Here is a 21,332-nt window from a genome sequence, read left to right as displayed (position 1 = left end):
TTGATTGCCTAGGCGGCGTTCGCCTCGGGGAAACACTTTTGCAACCGGCCAAGTCCCTCAGCAGGGGCGGGGAACTGCACTCGAGGAGAGCCACCATGCCGACCCTGCGCTGGCCACCGCCCGTGCCGAACCCCGCCAGCACCCCGAAGGACCCACCTACGTTCTCTGCTACCCAGTTTTGCGCGGCGCCGCACAGCCCTTCTTCACTCCGTTCCCCCTCGCCCCACCATCTCTGCGTTCGACCCCACGTTCCCAGTCCTCAAGCCGGACAACGCGGCGCGGTCCCCCACTCGGCCCACAGCCAGAGCCAGATCTGCGGGGCAGCGTTCCTCAGGCGCCCGCCGCCAACCAGCCGCCGCTCGGCAGGAGAGCGATTGACAGGCGGCGGCAGCTAATGAGCCTCGGGGGGCGGGACCATGCGTCACTTCCGGGCCTTTCGGGGGGGTAGATGAGGTATATAAGGTCGGCGCTCACGCAGCGCCCTCGCTTACACAGTATGGCCGGCGACATTAGCTAGCGCTCGCTCAACTCTCTCTAACGGGGAAGCAGCGGACTACAAGAGACTGAACTGTATCTGCCTCTTTTTTCCAACAGACTCACGTTCAACTTTCGCTCATAAAAAAAAAAAAAGCCGGGAAAATTTTATTAATCCTTTTTTTAAAAAAAGTTAATATAAAATATAGCAAAAAAAAAAAAAAAAAGGAACCTGAACTTTACTAACACAGCTGGAACAATCCGCAGCGGCGGCGGCAGCGGCGGGAGAAGAGATTTAATTTAGTTGATTTTCTGTGGTTGTTGGTTGTTCGCTAGTCTCACGGTGATGGAAGCTGCACATTTTTTCGAAGGGACCGAGAAGCTGCTGGAGGTTTGGTTCTCCCGGCAGCAACCCGACGCAAACCAAGGATCTGGGGATCTTCGTACTATCCCGAGGTGGGTGCCCGGGGCTCGCCCACAGATCCGGGCCTGAGGGCTCTCGCCGCTGGGGAGGCGACGGGCGCGGGCGGGCACCGGGTCCCCGCAGCCTTCAGGTGGGGCGAGAGTCGCCTGGGCGGCCGCGGAGGGCGCCAGGCTCCGGGGCGAGCGACCGCGTCCACGCGGGGCCAGAGCCGGCTTCTGCCGCCGCCGTTGCCGGGCCCGGCGCTGCCTGGGGGAGGGGAGGCGCCGGCCGCGTGCTCAGGTAACGTCCCCGGCCCGGCGTGCGGGGCGGCGGGTGGCGCCGCCGCTCGGGTGGTCTTGCAGCCGGCGCCTCCCGGGCCCTCCCAGGGTAGTCGGCGGCCCCCGGGCGAGGGGCTTGGGGGTGGGGGACCCCGCGCGGTCCGCGCCGGGCAGGTGTGGCCCGGCGGGCTTAGTCAGGCGCTAATTCGGGCGTGCCCGCCTCGGGAATGGAGGAGGGAGGGAGCTGGGCTGGAGCGGGGCTCGTGCTGGCCGGGGGCGTTCCCGGTCTGGGCCGGGGGGGACTGGCGAGCAGGCCTCGAGCCCGCGCGGTCCCCGCGAGCGGGCGGGCAGCATGTGTCGCTTGGGCGGCGGGGATTGGGCGGGAGCCGTCGTGTCGCAGTGGCTGGGCCCCACCGCCGCCCTAACGCGCTCTGCACCAAAGCCTTTGGGGCGGCCCGGGGGCCGGCCGCGGAGCCGCCGAGGGTTGCTTCCGAGCCTCTTGACCTTGGGTTGTGTAACCTGTTAGGGAGTCGGCGGGATCCGGGGGAGCGGGGCTGGGTGGGCTAGGGGCGCGGGCCGAGGTGAGGTGGTTGGCCTGCGTTTACGGGATCCATGCCCGATTGACCTGGGACATAATACCTTTAATGCCTTAAGCTGGGGCAAAAGACCGGCGCCCCCACTGCCACTGTGAGCAGCCATGCGCGCGCGAGCTGGCCTCAGCGGTTTTCGGGGTCTCGCCCTGGGAATCCCAGCGCAAAGGCGAGCTCAGGCGACATTGAGGATGCCTGGGCGGTGTTCCCGGCGGCAGGCGCACGACGAGCAGCCCCGGGCCTTCCTAGGCCGCTCGCCGCTCCCCCGGCCCCTCGGCGCACAAGTGCGGGCGAGGGTGGCGGTGTGGCGGAGGAACCGGCGTGGCCCGCTTCATTGAGAGGCGGCGACCAATGAGCGCCGGAGCCCGGCCGAGAGCCTGGCCTCAGGGTGTGGGCCAATGGGCGTTTTAGGAATGTTGGCTGCGCTCGCAGCCGTCCCCCGACAAAAAGCAACTGGAGGAAGATCCCGGCGGACACGTGCTGCCGAGACTTTAAGGCACACTTGGGAAGCCCAGCTTCTAGTAGCTGTCTTGCACGATTTCGTTGTAGAAAGAAGCAGTCGTAGCTAAATGTCACAGGTCTGATTCTCAAGCTTTGTGTGACGCTTACAGTGGCTTATGTAGCGCTCACTGTGTGCCAGGCTCGTTTCTGAATGCTTTAACATGTATATAGTAGGAAGTGGTGGCTTTTCTCGAAATAAACGTGGGGGAGCTTACTGTTGCCTCCATTTCACAGATGGAAAAGCTGGTGTTTGTGATGGGCGTTCGGAAAAAACGATTGCGATTAGAATTATCACCTAGAAAATCTTGGCAAGGAAGAGCTGAATAAGAACAGCCTTAGAAAATAAATAACTAAAATTGTGTTGCTCTGGTTTCTTACATGTTTGAAGTCTTAATACTTTGTAAGTATGTAAGTACCCCCCCCCCTTTTAATAAAGGCCAAAATGCCAGAATTTAAGTTTTTGGCTGGTACGTTTGCTGAGTCAAGGAGGGGAAGAAAGGCTTTTTAAAAGACAGCTTGCTTATTAAAAATGTTTAAGAACCACTTTCACTTTGTACATTCATCAGCTAAAATCGTTTTCCTGCTTAATGGTTGTTCATAAAATGATGGCAAAAAAAAAAGTCTCGAAGTACTGAACATTCTGTTCTTTGTAGAGTTCATGATTTAGTGCCATACATTTTGTGAACATTCAACATTCATTAAGCCACTGATGGCAGCCTACCATCATATCACACATGTTGTGTAGGTAAAGCAAGTTAAGCCAAGTAATTGCAAGGTTTTCTACAATATTGGGTTTACTAAGAAGCCCATTGGAAATCTCCTGAGGAACATTTGTAGTGACTAGTGAAGAACAGATGCACTGGTTATTTACTACAGGGTAAAAACCTTAAAAATATGCTAGGTAAATAATATAAAATGAGTGGCCTCGCAAGAAGGGATGGTTGAAGGAGGTCTTTGAGGAGGTGAGGTTCAGATCCATGCTGAAGTACACGGCTTCTGGAATAATAAGGTCGAATTCAAACACTTTATAGTCCTGTGAACTCTAAAATGGAGGCAGTTTTTGGTGCTTACCTCATGGTCGTTATGAGGATTAAACAGGTTAACAAACATACTTAGGTGTTATCTTTACCTTTGATTCTTTAGGGGCAAAATTTTTTCCCTTTTTAAAAACATTTTTATAATTTTTAATTTTATTTGGAAGGCAGAGTTCTGTCCCCCTGGTTCACTCCCTAAATACCTACAATAGCTGGGGAACTCCATCTGAGTATCCCATGTGTGTGGCAAGGGACCTAAGTACTTAACCATCACCTGCTGCCTCTCAGGGTACACATTAACAGGATGCTGGATATGAGTAGGAGGAGCTGGGATGTGAACCTGCTCTCTGCTGCAGGCATCCTGTGACAGTTGTTGCATTGCACCAAGTCCTTTGCTCCCCCCCTTTTTTTAAGCAACCGGGGCTGTAGAAGAAAGCTTAAATTCAGATTTACATCCCAAAGGCTGTACATTAACAGTTGCCCTGACAGTTTGGCATGCAATAAGTTGCTTTATTTGAGGAGAGGTAATAGGGTCACCAGAGAATATCAGACTGTTTGACTACATTGATCCTTGAACAGAATAACCTACTAGTTTTCTTTTTATTTAATAAAAATTTGAAATTCAAAAAGTCCTTGCATGTTATCCCACTTTTAGTATTCCGTTAAAATGTGAATAAAAGTTGTGGTTACAAGATACTAACAGACCGTATTAAAATAAACAAGTAAATAAGTGTTAGACATATTAAACATGAAGATATAGAATTAAGAGAGAAGCCTCAGTTGTCTACAGAGACCATTTCTCTGGATGTTAGAGACATTAAAAATAGGATATTGTGGGAAAAATGAATTCAAGAAGAAATAGAAATCCTAAAATAGTCAACAGTTACATTAATAAAAGACTGCTGCATTGTTCCTATCTTCTCTCCATACTCCTCCAAGAAATAGAAGGACCACTCTTCCAGGCTCATTTTGCAGTTAGTATAATTTTGATATAAAAACCTAACCAAAGGTGCGGGCATTGTGGCATAACGGTTTAAGCCACCTGCAATGCTGGCATCTGATCTAGCTAATGCACCTGGGAAAGCTGCGGAAGATGGCCCAAGTCCTTAGACCCCAGAATCCACGTGGAAACCTGGATGAAACTCCTGACTCCTGACTTCAACCTGGCCTAAACCAGGCCCTTGGGAATGAACCAGCAGGTGGGAGTTCTTTTCTCTCACTCTCTCCTTCTCACTCTGCCTTTCAAATAAATAAATAAATAGATCTTAAAAGAAAAATAATAACCTGACCAAATGTAAAGGAATTGGGACTCACAAACTCCCGATGGGATGTGAAAGGATACAACCACTTCGGAAAATGGTTTGGCAATTTCTTAAAAAGTGAAACATCTGTCAGGATTCAGACCATTCATTTTTATTTACCCAAGAGAAGAGGAAATAGTTCTTTATACAAAGATGTGATTGATCATAGTAGCTTTGTCTGTAAAAGCCCAGAAGCTGGAAACAAATATTAACAGGCAAGTGAATGAACAGATTGTAATGTGTTTATCCTATAGCATACTTCAAAGCCCTAAAAAAAAAAAAGATATGCAAAAACTTGAGTAATAAGTAGTGATACTGAGTGAAAGAAGCCACCACCACCCCCCAAAAAAAGACTTGAGATTTCTATAAAACTTTTTTTTTTTTTTTTTTTTTTTTTTTAAGATTTATTAGACAGAGGCAGAGAGAGAGAGAGAGGTCTTCCATCTGCTAGTTCACTCCCCAGATGGCCGCAACTGCCGGAGATGGGCCAATCTGAAGCCAGGGGCCAGGAGCTTCTACCTTGTCTCCCTCATGGATTCAGGGATGGAAGGACTTGGGCCATCTTCCACTGCTTTCCCAGGCCATGTCAGAGAGCTGGATCGGAAGTGGAGAAGCCAGAACCAGTGCTCCTATCGGATGGCAGCTTTACCTGCTAAGCCACAAAGCTGGCCCCGATTCTATAAAACTCTTAGAAAATGCAAACAAATATGCCAGAGATTGCCTGAGGCTGGGGTGAAGGAAGTTGTGGATTACAAAGGGAGATGAGGGACCATTCATTAAGGAGTGCATTTCTGACTAATAGAATTGGACATCTTTTTTATTATCTTAATTGGCCATTTGGGTTTAGGAGATACTTGGTGTTTTGCCTCCTTTTTTGTTGAATTTCTGTGCAATTTGTCAGATTACATTACAGAATCTATGTGGCTTTCCTTTTCATTTTCTAATGGTACCATCATCGTAAGTCTAAAATTTAAAGGAAGCATATTTTATTAATAGTTTCCCTTTAGTGGTCAGCAGTTTTTTGGGTTTTTGTTTTAAGATTTTTTTTTTTTCTCGAGTCCTGGTTGCTCCACTTCTGATCCACTCCCTGCTTAATGCACCTGAGAAAGCAGTGGAAGATGGCCCAAGTTCCTGAGTCCCTGCCATCCATGTGGGAGACCTAGAAGAATCTCTTGGCTTCTGACTTTGGCCTGGAAGTGAGCCAGTGGGTGGAAGACATCCCTCTCTTTTTTTTTTTTTTTAATAAAACTGCATTTATGACATCCCTCTCTTAATCTCCTCCTTCTCTCTCTGTCTTTCCCACTCTCTAACTCTGCCTCTCAAATAAATATATAAATCTTTAAAAAAAATCAAAATAAGATTATAGATAAAAATTATCAAGTCAGGATTTAATATTTCCTATATAAGTATGAATAAAAGCATAAATGAGTCTGTTATCTCTTAATTTTCCTACCTGTCACATCTCAACACCCCTCCCTCCCCCCCCAACACAAAAAGAAAAAATTAATTAGGAATAACAATTTGAGATAGAGAAACAATGTAAGTTCTATGTTGATATTTAGTAGTGTTACTGCATTCCAGGTTGGTTTCTTTGAACAAAGGAGGGGTGCTTAATTGTAGGGATCTCTGAATTAACTGTCCTAAGAAAGCATCCTCAGAGTCCAGGTTCTGGTCAGTTTAGGTTTTCTTGCTCAAGGGTAATCTCCCATTTAAGGATGCTTTTGACCCAAAGACAGGATAGTACTAATGGTTGGAAGCAACTTAATGTGGTTGAATAAATTACTTTGAAACCAGCCATCTTTAGGAAGTAGTAAGTAATCTTGACACCTAGAAGCTCTTTAAAATTTATTTTCTTTTTTAAAAAGATGTATTTATTTAAAAGGCAGAGTAACAGAGGGAGATCTTCTATTTGCTGGTTCACTTTCCACATGCCCTCAGCAAGAGGGGCTGAGCCTGGCTAAATCCAGGAACTCAATTTGAATCTCCCAGGTGGGTAAGAGGGACCCAGGTGCTTGCCATCATCTGTTGTCTCCCAGGGTGCACATTAGCAGGAGGCTAGGATCCGGAGCAGAGCCAGAACCTGAACCTTGGGCACTCAAATAGGGATTGTTTGTATTGCAAGTGGTGGCTTATTGATGTGCCACACTATCCCCTCCCCCTAGAAGCTTTTTTTTTTTTTTTTAAGATTTACTTATTTATTTGAAAGTTACACATAGTTACGGGGGGGGGGGGGGTCTTCCATCCGCTGGTTCACTCCTCAATCGGCCGCAACGGCCAGAGCTGCACTGATCTGAATCCAGGAGCCTGCATCTTTTTTTAAAAAGATTTATTTTATTAGAGAGGCAGAGAGAGAGAGAGGTCTTCCATCTGCTAGTTCACTCCCCAGATGGCCTCAACTGCCAGAGATGGGCCAATCTGAAGCCAGGAGTTTCTACCCTGTCTCCCTCATGGGTTCAGGGATGGAAGGACTTGGGCCATCTTCCACTGCTTTCCCAGGCCTCAGCAGAGAGCTGTATTGGAAGTGGAACAGCCAGGGTTCAAACCAGCCCCCAGAAGCATTTTTAAAAAAACGCGATTCAATTTCAGGGCAGGACCCATGAATCTACTTTACCAAATCTGCCAGCAGCATTGTTTTCTACCATTTCAGTTTTTTAGCATTGCAACTTTAAAAAAACAAAACAAAACTTACCATCTTAACCATTTTAAGGGTACAATTTTATGGTGCTAATTATATTCATTGTTGTGTAGCAGATTGCTAGTATTGTTTTTCTTGTAAAACTAAAACTGGATACAGTCATCCCTTAGTATTCATGGGAGATTAGTTCCGTGACCCTCCACAGATGCTCAAGTCCCTTTTAAATGGCAGTGTTTGCTTGTACTGCTAAGCACATGCTGTCCACATATTTGAAATGTCTCTAGATTACTTACAATAACTAATACACTGTAAGTGCTACATAGTTGTTACACTGTACTGAACAAGGGGACAGTGTGTACAACTCAGAAGGCAGTTTTCTTTTCCAGATAATTTCAATCCACAGTTGGTAGAATCTGCAGAAGTTGACCTATGGATGCAGAGCCCACTGCTAAACACTTTTTATGTCATTGAAATAATACAATTGTCCTTTTGTGACTGACTTACATTAACATAATAATTGGTTCATTTATCTACTTTGTAGCATGTGACAGGATTTCCTTTTTTAAGGTTGCATAATCCATCCACTTTTGGACATTCAGGTTGCTTTCACTTTTTAGCTATTGTGAATTAAGCTGCTATGAACCTGGGAGTACAAATATCTCTTGTAGACACAGCTTTCTTTTTAAATTTATTTGAGAGCCATAGAGAGGCAGATAAAGACAGTGCGAGCTCCTATCCTCTTGTTTACTCTCCAAATGCCTGCAATGTCTGGAAACTCAATCCGGTCTCCCTTGTGGGCCGCAGGTACTGGACTACTTTAGCTGTCACTGCTGCCTCCCAGGGTCTGCATCAGCAGGAAGCTGGGAACCAAGAACTCTAAAAAGGGATGAAAGCATCTTAACCCCTAGGCTAAAACGCACTCCTCTTCCCCCCACCCCCTGTTTTCAATTCTTTTGGTTAAATACAGTAGAAATATGTTCAAATTTTTGAGGGACCACCATACTGTGTAAAGATTTGTTTATTTTTCGTTTGAAAATCAGAGTTACACAGAGAGGAGAGGCAGAGAAAGAGAGAGGTCTTCTATCTGCTGGTTCACTCCCCAGGTGGCCGGAATGGCTGGAGCTGCGCCAATCCGAAGCCAGGAACCAGGAGCTTCCTCTTGGCCTCCCACGTGGGTGCAGGAGCCCAAGGACTTGGGCCATCTTTTACTGCTTCCCTAGGCCATAGCAGAGAGCTGGATCGGAAGTGGGGCAGCCAGGGCTTGAACTGTCACCAATAGGGGGTGCCGGCCCTGCAGGCGGTGGCTTTTCCTGCTAAGCCATTACACACAACACTGGCCCCAGCTCTCCAGCAGTTTTTATTGTCTGTTCTTTTGATAGTGACCACCCTAGTGTGGATGAGGTGATATTTTGTGGTTTTCTGTGCATTTCTCTAGGTTGTTGGCCATTTGTATATTTTTGGAAAATCATCTGTTTTTTTATAATTGTGTAAAGTTGTCTTTCACTCTGTTGATTGTTTCCTTTGATACATTGAAGGTTTTAAGTTTGTAGTCTCATTTGTCTTTGACTTTTGTTGCCTGTGCTTTTGGTGTTGAGTCAAAAAAAATTCGTCAAATCTGCTTTGCTGATGCTTTTACCATATGTATTCAAGGCGTTCTGTAGTTTTCCCTCTTATGTTTAGATTTCTGGTCCATTTTGGATTAATTTTTATATAAGTAATGTAAAGGCCCCAGTTCATTTTATTGTGTGGACAATTACTTGTCCCAGCACTGTTTGTTGAAGAGACTCTTTCCTTCCCATTGTGTTGTCTTGGCACACTTGTTATTTGACCTCACTTACGTTTTAAATTACAGTTGATTGACCCTCTATGACCTTGTGTTCCCCATCTGTGGATTGAACCAACCAAGTGAAAAACAAATTCTAGGAGGGATGAGCCTTGTGCAGCTAGTTAAATCTCAGCTACTCCACTTCTAATCCAGCTCCTTGCTGACGCATCTTGGAAGGTCGCGGATGATGGTGCAAGTGCTTGGGCTCCTGCCACACACGTAAGAGACTTGGTTGGGGCCGGTGCTGCGGCTCACTAGGCTAATCCTCTGCCTGCGGCGCCGGCACACCAGGTTCTAGTCCCAGTCGGGGCGCTGGATTCTGTCCCGGTTGCCCCTCTTCCAGGCCAGCTCTCTGCTGTGGCCAGGGAGTGCAGTGGAGGATGGCCCAGGTGCTTGGGCCCTGCACCCCATGGGAGACCAGGAAAAGCACCTGGCTTCTGCCTTTGGATAGGCACGGTGCACCGGCCACGGCGGCCATTGGAGGGTGAACCAACAGCAAAGGAAGACCTTTCTCTCTGTCTCTCTCTCACTGTCCACTCTGCCTGTCAAAAAAAAAAAGAGAGAGAGAGACTTGGTTGGAATTCCAAGCTTCTGACTTCAGCTTTGCAGAACCCTAGCTATTGGGAGCATTTGAAAGTTGCTGTTGCACCATGCGCATGCTCGCTCTCTCTCTGCTTTTCAAGTAGATGAAATAAATATTTAGAAAGAAAAAACTCACCATTGTTTCTATCCTCACAGCCTAGCCTAGTCCATTACAAGAACTCGAATATAAGCTTTATCGGAATCTGACATATCCACTCATTTATGATATGTATGAGCATTTTCTCCTTGTAAAGGCAGAGCTGAGTAGTTGCAACACAGACTGCCTGCTTTACAATATTACTCTGTAGTTTTTCAGTGCTCTGCTTTCTATCCAAATTAATGATGAGAAGGACAAAAGAATTTTAGACAGTTGGTCAAGGTTCTTTGTAAATTATGTATCTATGAATTCAGTGTTAAATTTACATAATATTAAGTTAGGGTGTCACATCAGGGACAGTAATGATGACGGAAGTTGTCTGTGCTTTGTCCCAAACACAGCACACCAGCTGAGACTGAGAATCCCTGGTCTATGTTGTAAACTATGAAGTTGGGCTCTGTGGTGATCGTTGTACTATGAAACTCCTCAAACACAAAGTTCAATAAATCTAACTAACTAAAGATGAACTAAGATGTGGCTTTGGGATGTATTTATAGCATAGGATTGCAATGTTGGTTTACGTAGTTATTGACTTGAGATAACTTTTTTTTTTTTTTTTTTTGGACAGGCAGAGTGGACACTGAGAGAGAAAGGTCTTCTTTTTGCTATTGGTTCACCCTCCAATGGCCACCGCTGATCCGAAGCCAGGTGCTTCTCCTGGTCTCCCATGCGGGTGCAGGGCCCAAGTACTTGGGCCATCCTCCACTGCACTCCCTGGCCACAGCAGAGAGCTGGCCTGGAAGAGGGGCAACTGGGACAGAATCCAGCACCCTGACCAGGACTAGAACCTGGTGTGCCAGCGCCGCAGGCGGAGGATTAGCCTACTGAGCCACGGTGCTGGCCTTGAGATAACTTTTTCTGATCTTAAATGCCTCATCCTAGTTCTGGCTTAGTGGCTCAGCTGGTCTAGCTGGCACCTGCAGCACTGGCATCCCATATGGGTACCAGTGCAATTCCCAGCTGCTCCACTTCCAATCTAGCTTCCTGCTAATGTGCCTGGGAAAGCAGTGGAAAATGTCCCAAATCCTTGGGCCCCTGCACCCATGTGGGAGACCCAGAAGAAGCTACTGGCTTCTGACTTCAGTCTGGCCCAGTTCCAGCCATTGTGGCCATTTGGGGAAGTTAACCAGCAGATGGAAGATCTCTGCCTTTCCCTTTCTCTGTAACTGCCTTTCTTCTTTTTTTATTTTATTTATTTATTTATTTATTTGGCAGGCGGAGTGGACAGTGAGAGACAGAGAGAAAGGTTTTCCTTTTGCCATTGGTTCACCCTCCAATGGCTGCCGGCCGGCGCACCGCGCTGATCCGAAGGCAGGAGCCAGGTACTTACCCTGGTCTCCCATGCGGGTGCAGGGCCCAAGGACTTGGGCCATCCTCCACTGCACTCCCTGGCCACAGCAGAGAGCTGGCCTGGAAGAGGGGCAACCGGGACAGAATCCAGCGCCCCGACCGGGACTAGAACCCGGTGTGCCGGCACCGCAGGCAGAGGATTAGCCTATTGAGCCACGGCGCTGGCAACTGCCTTTCAAATAAAATAAATCTTTTTTTTTTTTTTAAAGTTCCTTGTCCTCCATGGGAGGATGGAAGGACAGGGTGTGCTGCTACACATTATACATTGTGCAACCCATAGGTTAGTCACCTGCAACACGGAACTATCTGGATCAAATTGTCAGGAGTGCTGATTGAGAAACTTTTTTTAAAGATTTATTTATTTGGGCCGGCGCCGTGGCTCACTAGGCTAATCCTCTGCCTTGCGGCGCTGGCACACCAGGTTCTAGTCCCGGTCTGGGCGCTGGATTCTGTCCCGGTTGCCCCTCTTCCAGGCCAGCTCTCTGCTGTGGCCCGGGGGTGAAGTGGAGGATGGCCCAAGTGCTTGGGCCCTGCACCCCATGGGAGACCAGGATAAGTACCTGGCTCCTGCCATCGGATCAGAGCGGTGCGCTGGCCACAGCACGCCGGCCGCGGGGACATTGGAGGGTGGGTGAACCAATGGCAAAGGAAGACCTTTCTCTCTGTCTCTCTCTCTCTCTGTGTCCACTCTGCCTGTCAAAAAAAAAAAAAAAGATATATTTATTTGAAAGAGAAGAGGGAAAGACAGGTATTCCGTCTGCTGATTTACTTCCCAGGTAGCCACCAAGGCCCTGGGCTGGGCCAGGCCAGAACCAGGAGATTCACCTACTTATATTACCTCATTCAGTCTAAGTGCTATGTTAAAATAGTTGCTATGCAATAAAGTTTAGAGGAAAAAATAGTGACATTTGTAATAAATACTCCAGGCATTTATTCAAAATGTGGAGAGTACAGAGTTGTTTTTTGGTTTTGGGTTTTTGTTTCTGTTGTTTTGTTTTGTTTTTTGTTTTTTAAGATTTATTTGATGGGGCTGGCACTGTGACTCACTTGGTTAATCCTCCGCCTATGGCACCGGCATCACATGTAGGCTCAGGGTTCTAGACCCAGTTGTTCCTCTTCCAGTCCAGCTCTCTGCTGTGGCCCGGGAGGGCAGTGGAGGATGGCCCAAGTGCTTGGTCCCCTGCACCCACATGGGAGACCAGGAGGAAGCTCCTGGCTCCTGGCTTCGGATCAGCACAGCGCACCGACTGTAGCGGCCATTTGGGGAATGGCGCAGTGTCAGCCCTAGCTTCCAGTTGGGGAGTGAACCAATGGTAGGAAGACCTTTCTCTGTCTTTCTCTCACTCACTGTCTATAACTCTGTCAAATAAATAAAATTTTTAAAAAAATTTATTTGAAAGGCAGAGTTAACACAGAGAGCGAGTGGAAAGACAAATCTTCTGGTTCACTCCCCCTATGGCCTCAGTGGCAGGAAGTGGGCCAATCTTCTTCCTAGTCTCCCATGTGGGTGCAGGGGCACAAGCACTTGGGCCATCTTCTGCTGATTTCCCAGATGCATCAGCAGAGAGCTGGATCAGAAGTGGAGTAGCAGGAAAAACTGGCACCACCCACTACACCACAGCACCGGCCCCTTTTTTTGCTGGTTCACTCCCCAGATGCTCACAACAGCTGGGGCCAGGCCAGGCCAAAGCCAGGAGCCAGCACCTCTTTCTGGGTCTACCATGTGGGTACCAGGAACCCAAATACCTGGGCCATCATCTGCCTCCTAGGCATATTAATCAAGAAGCTGAATTGCAAGCAGAGGTGAAAGTTAATCCTAGGCACTTTAGTAGGGGTAGAAATGCCAAAGTTCCAGGCAGCAGCCCAACTCACTGTGCTACAATATCTCTCATACACACACCTGCCAGGACCTTCAGGTTATCTTAATCAATTCATATACCCCGGCCAGCGCCACAGCTCACTAGGCTAATCCTCCGCCTGCGGCGCCAGCACTCCAATGGCCGCCACAGCCGGCGCACCGCGCTGATCCGAAGGCAGGAGCCAGGTGCTTCTCCTGGTCTCCCATGGGGTGCAGGGCCCAAGCACTTGGGCCATCCTCCACTGCACTCCCTGGCCATAGCAGAGAGCTGGCCTGGAAGATGGGCAACTGGGATAGAATCCGGCGCCCCGACCGGGACTAGAACCGGGTGTGCCAGCGCCACTAGGTGGAGGATTAGCCTATTGAGCCGCGGCGCCGGCTATTTTAACGGGATTTTCTAAAAATTTTTGTGATGCTCAGAACTATCTTAATTGTAGCTTTTTTGGTCTAAACAGTACAACTTTTTATTCAAAAAATAAACCTTAAAATTTTTTTGAAAACGTTTTGAAAATTGCTTAATAAAGTTACGGTCAAATAGAACAGCTCAGTTCTGTAATCATTACCAAGCATAATTCAGTAACTTTTAAAGATTTTCAGATGGTTGTCCATACTTAGATGGCTGGTCGCTGGTAACAGTTTCTTTTAGCAAAGTGATGAAACAGGCACAAAATTCTAATAGGGCTGCTTGTGCTTGTTTTTTTTTGTTTAAGATTTATTTGTTTAAAAGGCAGAGTTACAGAGAGGCAAAGAGGTTTTCCATCTGCTAAGAAATGATAGAGCCCTTTTCATGGGTAGAGAAGACTGGCATGCAAGGGCTTTAAGATTTGTAGCCCTTAATCTGGTAATCTGAAGATATCTCTAGGAATTCTTTTGTTGTTGTTAAGATTTTTTTTTTTTGAAAGGCAGAGTTACATAGAGAGGAAGAAAAAAGAGATCTTCAAGAAGCACTTGCTTCCATGAAAATAAGGCTAGTTCCATTTTGCTCTCTCGCTGTATTAGACTGACTGTTAAATAGATCAGATCACCTGCCAGTTTGATATCTAAACAGTATTAGTAACAGATTACTCCATCAGGCAGCCTTTTAAATCTGTCAGTTTAGTTGGTAAAATGATGCTTTTTTAAAAAAGTTTCCCTTGGTTTGTGGGCTTTTGAATTTCCTCTCTAAATGGCTTATTCGTGTTTTTTGTCTATTTTTGTTTCAATAAGTTATAAATAAATGGTATAAATTTCCTGTTTTCATGGAAGGCAAAATGGACTCTTATCTGTACATATCAATGTTGGTTTCCTAAGAGAAGCTGGAGCAGTAGAGAAAATGTGGTCTTGGGGAACTTGTATGAGAGTTTAAACTTGAGAGTAGGTAAGGACTGTTATTAATTGTATTTTTTTTTTCATTAAATAATAGATCTGAGTGGGACATACTTTTGAAGGATGTGCAATGTTCAATCATAAGTGTGACAAAAACTGACAAGCAGGAAGCTTATGTACTCAGGTAAGTCCTGCGAGCAAGTGCGAGCCAGCTAGCTCCCGACTCACTCGTGACTTCATGTGAAACATTGAGTTGTCCCCCCTCAGTCTTAGTTCTAGAATCATATTTACCTCATTTTTGCCAGTGTGGTATAAAATAAAATAAATGTTAATGACTTGAGTGTTTGTAACCATTAGTTTTGGAACCTTACCTAATAGTGTTCCATGCTGGTTGTGATAACCAGCAGCAAGAACTTGTCAAAGGAGGATTGACTGTCTCCACACCTCCATGTCATGCTACCCCAGCACTCCAGATGCAGGTCCTTTTCTCAGAGGACCTTGGTGTCAGAACTTCAGGCGAAGTGAAAATTAGCTTCACCATATTAAAAAAATATGGGTTCTGTATTGGCATATAAAAGAGCCTCCCATCTTTTATGTAGGTGCAAAGTTATTCAATATATACTTTGAATGCTTATGTTATGTAGTGATGGTCCTCAGGGCTATTGGATTAGACAAGATGCAGAAAGTTCCTACTTCTTATTAAGCCTTTGTTTGGCACATACAGATGTTTATCAAAATGATTACTCTGTGCCAAGCCCTGGGGGTATAGTGGTGAGTAAAAGCAAACATTCCCTCCTCATGGAGCTTAGTATCTAGTTGAAGAAATAATGAGATGGTTACAGAAATAACTTGTGAGGCTGAGTAGTGGTGCAAGATGAGGAAGGGCTATGAGCCCTTCCAGATTATTGAACTCTGACCCAGAGTGTAAGAGAGAACGTGTGTAATGAGGCCTGTTTCTGTGAGGCTCCAGAAGCTTAAACTAACTTTTGGATAATAGAGAAGAATAATGTTACTTATTTGCTTTCTTGAGATACTAGCTAAAAATACTAGCCAAAAGTTATAACTTAATAATAGGTCAGTTGGATCCTGAGTAGTACAGAAATATTGTGATGATGTGACTTTTTTCATCCCCAGTGAGAGTAGCATGTTTGTCTCCAAGAGACGTTTCATTTTGAAGACATGTGGTACCACCCTCTTGCTGAAAGCGCTGGTTCCCCTGCTGAAGCTTGCTAGGGACTACAGTGGGTTTGACTCAATTCAAGTAAGTAAGCAGAAACACAGATGCTTAGCCTGTGATGTGCCTCGTAAATAAATCTGTATTAACTGTGCAGTTATAGTGCATAAGAGTATGTGGTGAGATGATCCACACTGTAGGAGAAAGAGAACTATAAACTGTTGAGCCTGTTGGGATGAAATTCGAATGGGAGAAAAAAGTAGTCAAACAATAACTGTTGGTATGAGAAACTGCAAGATAAGAAGGAAAATTTCATGACTGAGATGACCTAGTTTGGGGCCATCCTTTCCTGCCTTCCAAAGGCACATCAGCAGAGAACTGGATAGAAGCAGAGTAGCCAGGACTCGAACCAGCACTCTGATATGGGATGGTGGCTTGGGTGTCAGCAGCAGTGGCTTTAACTTCTCCATGACATAGGCCTTGTCTATACAGTTTTGACCCATCATCTATATAGACTGGGTATACTGATCTCAGAAACAGATCATTGCAGTATTCTATAAATGCACACACTGAGACTACAGCAGAATCAGTCCAGGAAGCTAATTGTATACTTTATAACGTTGGGGAAAATACTAAAATTTTGATTTTGCTGAATTTCTATGTGCAGAAAATAGTTTTGCTTTAGAAAAAAATGGTACAGGATTCTGTGTCTTAAAGTTACCTTTCTTTCTTCTTCTTCTTAAGAGCTTCTTTTATTCTCGTAAGAATTTCATGAAGCCTTCTCACCAAGGGTACCCACACCGGAATTTCCAGGAAGAAATAGAGTTTCTTAATGCGATTTTCCCAAGTAAGTTTAAATGAATTTAAATCTGCCTTCTTAAAGGATTTAATGTTTCATATATCTCTGTGTGAGAATGCGTATATATGCAAATACAGCACACTATGTATTTTATTTTAAGATGTGTTTACTTACTTGAAAGTCAGAGTCACAGAGGGAGAGAAATCTTCAATCTGCTGGTTTACTGTCCAGGTGGTTGCATCTCCCAGGACTAGGCCAGGCTGAACCCAGGAGCCAGGAGCTGCTTCTGGGTTTCCCACATGAGCGGCAGGGGCCCAAATACTTGGGCCATCTTTTGAAGGCTGCTTTTCCCAGGCCGTTGGGAGGGAGTTGAATTGGACATGTTGCAGCTGGGACTGGAACCAGCACCCATGTGGGGTGCGGGCATTACAGGCAGCAGCTTTATCTGCTATGCCACAATGCCTATCCCTCTAATATTTTGCTTTTTAAACTTACCTGGATGTTTTATCAGTACAATAGTAAACTTTATACGATAAAACAGAATTTACAGAGTATAAAAACATTATTTCTGCACAAAAATGAACTCAGTTGCATTTTATTTATTTTAAGAAGCAGAATGAGAGATCTCCTGTCCATTTGTTTACTCCCCAGTGGGGCTGGGTGGAGGCCAAAGGCTGGACCCAGAGACTCAGTTCATGTCTTCCACACATTGGCTGGCAGGAACCCAAGTAACCTGAAGCATCACCACTACCTCCCGTGGTCCATTGTAGGGGTAAGCTGGAGTCAGGAATTGTAGGGGAGGCACCACACCCAGACTCTGATATGCAATGTGAGAACTGGTGTCATAAGCACTAGCTCAAACACTGGCCCCTTCCATGAACTTTTTTGAGTGACCTCCTATATCCTCCTGTATCCTTTGACAATATAAAGGAAGAGCTATGAGCCCTTCCAGATTATTGAACTCTGACCCAGAATTTTTTGAACTGGCTTACAAATGATCACTGATATAACACCCTTACTTCTTGGATGAGACCAAAATCCTAGCATAATTTAATAACTTTGCACAAAGTGACTTACATGATCCGACACAAAACCATACTAAGCTACATCAGAGTGTTGATTATCAGAACAAATGCTTGCCAAGTGTTTGTGTTGAGACCTTGAAACAGTATCGGAAGTATTGTATAAATAACTTTGTATTTAATTGGGAGAGTAGATAAATGGGTAACCAGACTCCATTTCCTAAAGGAGTTTAGCAGGGAGGGTAAGCTGTTTATCATCTCCATTTAGACAGACCTACTAGCTGAAATATCAGCCTCCCAGTGATGGCCAGACAATGTCTTAGTGCAAGGAGGGATCCTGCTTGTCTCAGATTCACCCGCTTAGTTTCCCTTCACTGCTGATGTGTCTGATTGATGATAGATACTATCATGTTGCCTGTTAGAAGGTTGCTAATAAGCCATCCTGTTCAGTGGATATTATATTTATTTTACATTCTCTTTCCTCAACAGATGGAGCAGCATATTGTATGGGACGTATGAATTCTGACTGTTGGTATGTTTGAAATTCTGTGGAGTTTTTGTGCACTCCATGTAGGATTTACTTTAAACCACCAATTAGCATTTTTAGAAACTTTTTTTTTATTGTGTAGGTACCTGTATACTCTGGATTTTCCAGAGAGTCGGGTAATCAGCCAGCCAGATCAAACCCTGGAGATTCTGATGAGTGAGCTTGACCCAGCAGTCATGGACCAGTTCTACATGAAAGATGGTGTTACTGCAAAGGATGTCACTCGTGTAAGCATTTCCTATAAAAATCACTGCTAGATTCTTCTGCATGAGCACTCAGTTTTGTTTTGTTTTGTTTTTTTTTATTAATTCAAAATTGTGTTTAATTTGATCTTGGTTTTTTTTTTCCCCCAGGAGAGTGGAATTCGTGACCTGATACCAGGTTCTGTCATTGATGCCACACTATTCAATCCTTGTGGGTATTCAATGAATGGAATGAAATCGGATGTAAGTAATAATATCTTGCTTCAATAACTATTTAAATACTTTAATATATCCTTTGCATTATTAACACAAAGCTGTTTCTCTAAGGGAACTTATTGGACTATTCACATCACTCCGGAACCAGAATTTTCTTATGTTAGCTTTGAAACAAACTTAAGTCAGACCTCCTATGATGACCTGATCAGGAAAGTTGTGGAAGTCTTCAAGCCAGGAAAATTTGTGACCACCTTGTTTGTTAATCAGGTAATTTGATATCTTAATTGACAATAAAATCTTAAAGGGAAGGAGTAAGGCTAGTAAGGCCTGTCATAAAGGCATGTTCTAAAACAGAGCACTTAACTAGTCACGCCGATGGTCACCAGAGGTACTCCTTGGGAGGTTGCTACTGGTGGATGAGAAGTTGTGTGTGCTTTGTGGGACTTCTGCCCATCCTTGTTTTCCATCTTGCCCTCTCGTGAGCTCTTCTTGTCCTGTTGACAGACCTGGTAGGGGAACATAAGATGCCCCACTGCAGTCTGTAAGATGGCAGCTGAAGTAACTCCCATGCCAGCATTTCAATAAGAGAGAGGTGTGTTTATTGCATAACTTTCACTGGATGTACTAATAATTGTTGAATTTGTTCCCAGAGTTCTAAATGTCGCACAGTGCTTTCTTCGCCCCAGAAGATTGAAGGCTTTAAACGTCTTGATTGCCAGAGTGCTATGTTCAACGATTACAATTTTGTTTTTACCAGTTTTGCTAAGAAGCAGCAACAACAGCAGAGTTGATTAAGAAACATGAAGAAAAAACGCAAAAAGAGAACACACATAGAAGGTGGTGGCCGCTTTCTAGATGTTGACACTGGGGGCCATGCTTTCCGTAACCACCACTTTGTAGTTGCACAGAGCCCTAGATGTAATGATAGTGGAATCATTTTGAATTGTATGCATTATTATATCAAGGAGTTAGATATCTTGCATGAATGCTCTCTTCTGTGTTTAGGTATTCTATGCCACTCTTGCTGTGAAATTGAAGTGCATGTAGAAAAAAACTTTTACTATATGAAACTTTACAACACTTGTGAAAACAATTCAATTTGGTTTATGCGCAGTGTAATATTTCTGCAGGTATCGTCCAAAATTCCCCACAGACAAGGCTTTCGTCCTCATTAGGTGTTGGCCTCAGCCTAACCATCTGGGACTGTTCTATTGCTGCCAGGATTTTATGTCCAGTTACCTCCACTTTCTAGAACATATTCTCTACTAATGTTATGGAAACCAATTTCTACTTCATACAGATGTTTTTTGCAACAGCAATTAAAGTTTTTCTTCATGAGTTGATTCCTCTTAAAAAATGATTGCAGTTACTCATTTTGTGTGTTTCTATTTTAACATTATTGCTCCTTGCATTTGTACTTTGATTTCTTCCCTCACCATGGTGTCTGCCCCAAACCCCCCAAATAAAGCAATACACTGTCACACTGTGGGTTTATAAGTGACTCTAATACCCCACATGGGGAAGCAGGGGGGTGGTCCCTGTGCTTAATTGTCTTATAAGAACATGAGCCATTTGAATTGGCATGAACTCTTTTGGAAGATAGTGAAAGTAAACTTACCCAGTTTAATTAGCAAGGAAGACCCATAGAGAGTTGTAGAGACTAGGGTGTCCTGGCTCACCTGTGTGGAAAACCTGAGCTATTCTGTGCTCCACAGTAAATGAAATTGGCTTTTATTGAGTGCCATGCCTTTGACTATCTTCCTAAGTCATAGTATAAAGGGATTTTTGTCAGTTGATTAGCAGGGAGAATTAGCAGAGGTTGTACTGGATTCAGTAAGTCAGCTTGGATTATTGACCTTAATTTTTATTACCATAGTGTAAAGTTTGGTTCAGAGCAGAGTCGGTGTCTTTTCTGTCTTGTGTGACTTTGTAATGGATGTGAGTGTTCTGACTTCACATGTGCCTCTAACTATGGTGTTCCATTCACCGTGCCATTCACTGGATGAGATGAATGACTGCTCAGAATGAGAATTGTGCAGGTTGTTTAGATATATGACCAAACAATATACAAATGAACAAAATATGATGTAAAATTCCCAAATAGTCAGTAGGAAATGACTAGAAGTACAGACTTTTAAGAGTTGGCATCTGTTAGCTATATTTGCAATGACTGTGGGATCTAAGCAACTGACAGAACAGTAATATGGAGTAACATTTTTATTTCTTGTCCTCACAACATTTGTTAAAATAATTTCTGGATTGATACAGTGATGTTTTGTTCCTGCCATATTTATAAATGAAGCACCTTTTTTAAGTGTTTCTAAACATAAAATCATCTTGGTTTGAAATCAAGTGGTTGGAACACTGTTTTCACTTAGGTTAAGCGTGTGGTTGATTGAAAGGTTCCTTGGGAGGTGAAACCTTGATTTTGTAATGAGCACAGCACCTACTATTTTGAGTTGCTGTTTTGAGGACCAATACTGGAAGTAGATTTTGTTCTTGAACAGTATCCTAGTAGTTTGATAATTGTTGGCTTGAGGTCTGATTTTTTTTTTTCCCCTAATAGACTTCTAATGATTTCCCTAATAATTCTAATGTGGAAAATTTGCACAAATTTGTGTGGAACAAAGCCTACAAAAATGAAAAGTGTAGATTGACTAGTAATCTAAAATTAGTATGACAGAGGAGGAAAAGTTTGGTGCCATAATTTTTCCCTTCATTGGTGTTGGACTTAAATCAGTTGAAATGTATTTCTGTACCACAATTTAAGCTTCAATAAAAATTTGCTTGATGAATTATGTAGTGACATTTAGAAAGTTTTCTGTTGATCTGTTTTTTTGAATAGTCTGCTTGAACAAATGCTGTACATTCGAGATTTAAAAACAGTATAAAGGTGTACATTTGTGAGATTGGAGTAAAAATCAAAAGTTTGAAGGTAGAAATTCCAGCTTTTATGTTACCAATTAGGTCTTTAGACTGTGGGATTGGGGGTTGTCCAAACTGAGCCCATTGACCAATAGTCATTTTTCTTGTTTTAAGTATGTTTTGATTGGCAGAGAGACAGATGAGCTCCAGTTT

The 21,332-nt window shown here is 44.4% G+C and overlaps 1 protein-coding gene across 3 annotated transcripts; it reads left to right on the top strand.

Annotated features, from left to right (window-relative positions):
* The first annotated feature begins 485 nt into the window (after positions 1 to 485).
* Positions 486 to 21,049, top strand: AMD1 (adenosylmethionine decarboxylase 1). 3 transcript variants are annotated; one of them, XM_051854416.3, is made up of 9 exons: positions 486 to 930; positions 14,391 to 14,477; positions 15,428 to 15,554; positions 16,212 to 16,314; positions 17,778 to 17,820; positions 17,918 to 18,062; positions 18,189 to 18,281; positions 18,366 to 18,521; positions 18,905 to 21,049. In XM_051854416.3, the coding sequence occupies exons 1-9, from the start codon at positions 821 to 823 to the stop codon at positions 19,043 to 19,045; spliced, it is 1,005 nt and encodes a 334-aa protein (XP_051710376.1). In that variant the 5' UTR covers positions 486 to 820; the 3' UTR covers positions 19,046 to 21,049. The 3 variants fall into 3 exon arrangements, 2 of the variants coding, with proteins under 2 accessions (XP_051710376.1, XP_089189928.1); XM_089333802.1 differs by lacking the exon at positions 486 to 930 and adding an exon at positions 1,145 to 1,177; XR_016234553.1 differs by lacking the exons at positions 18,189 to 18,281; positions 18,366 to 18,521; positions 18,905 to 21,049 and adding an exon at positions 16,918 to 17,038 and having other exon boundaries at positions 17,918 to 18,060.
* Positions 21,050 to 21,332: the final 283 nt, after the last annotated feature.

Source organism: Oryctolagus cuniculus, chromosome 5 (assembly GCF_051225735.1).
Source record: "Oryctolagus cuniculus isolate XC-2025 breed Fujian yellow rabbit chromosome 5, ASM5122573v1, whole genome shotgun sequence".
NCBI lineage: Eukaryota > Metazoa > Chordata > Mammalia > Lagomorpha > Leporidae > Oryctolagus > Oryctolagus cuniculus.
This window is presented reverse-complemented; position numbering and strand designations above follow the sequence as displayed.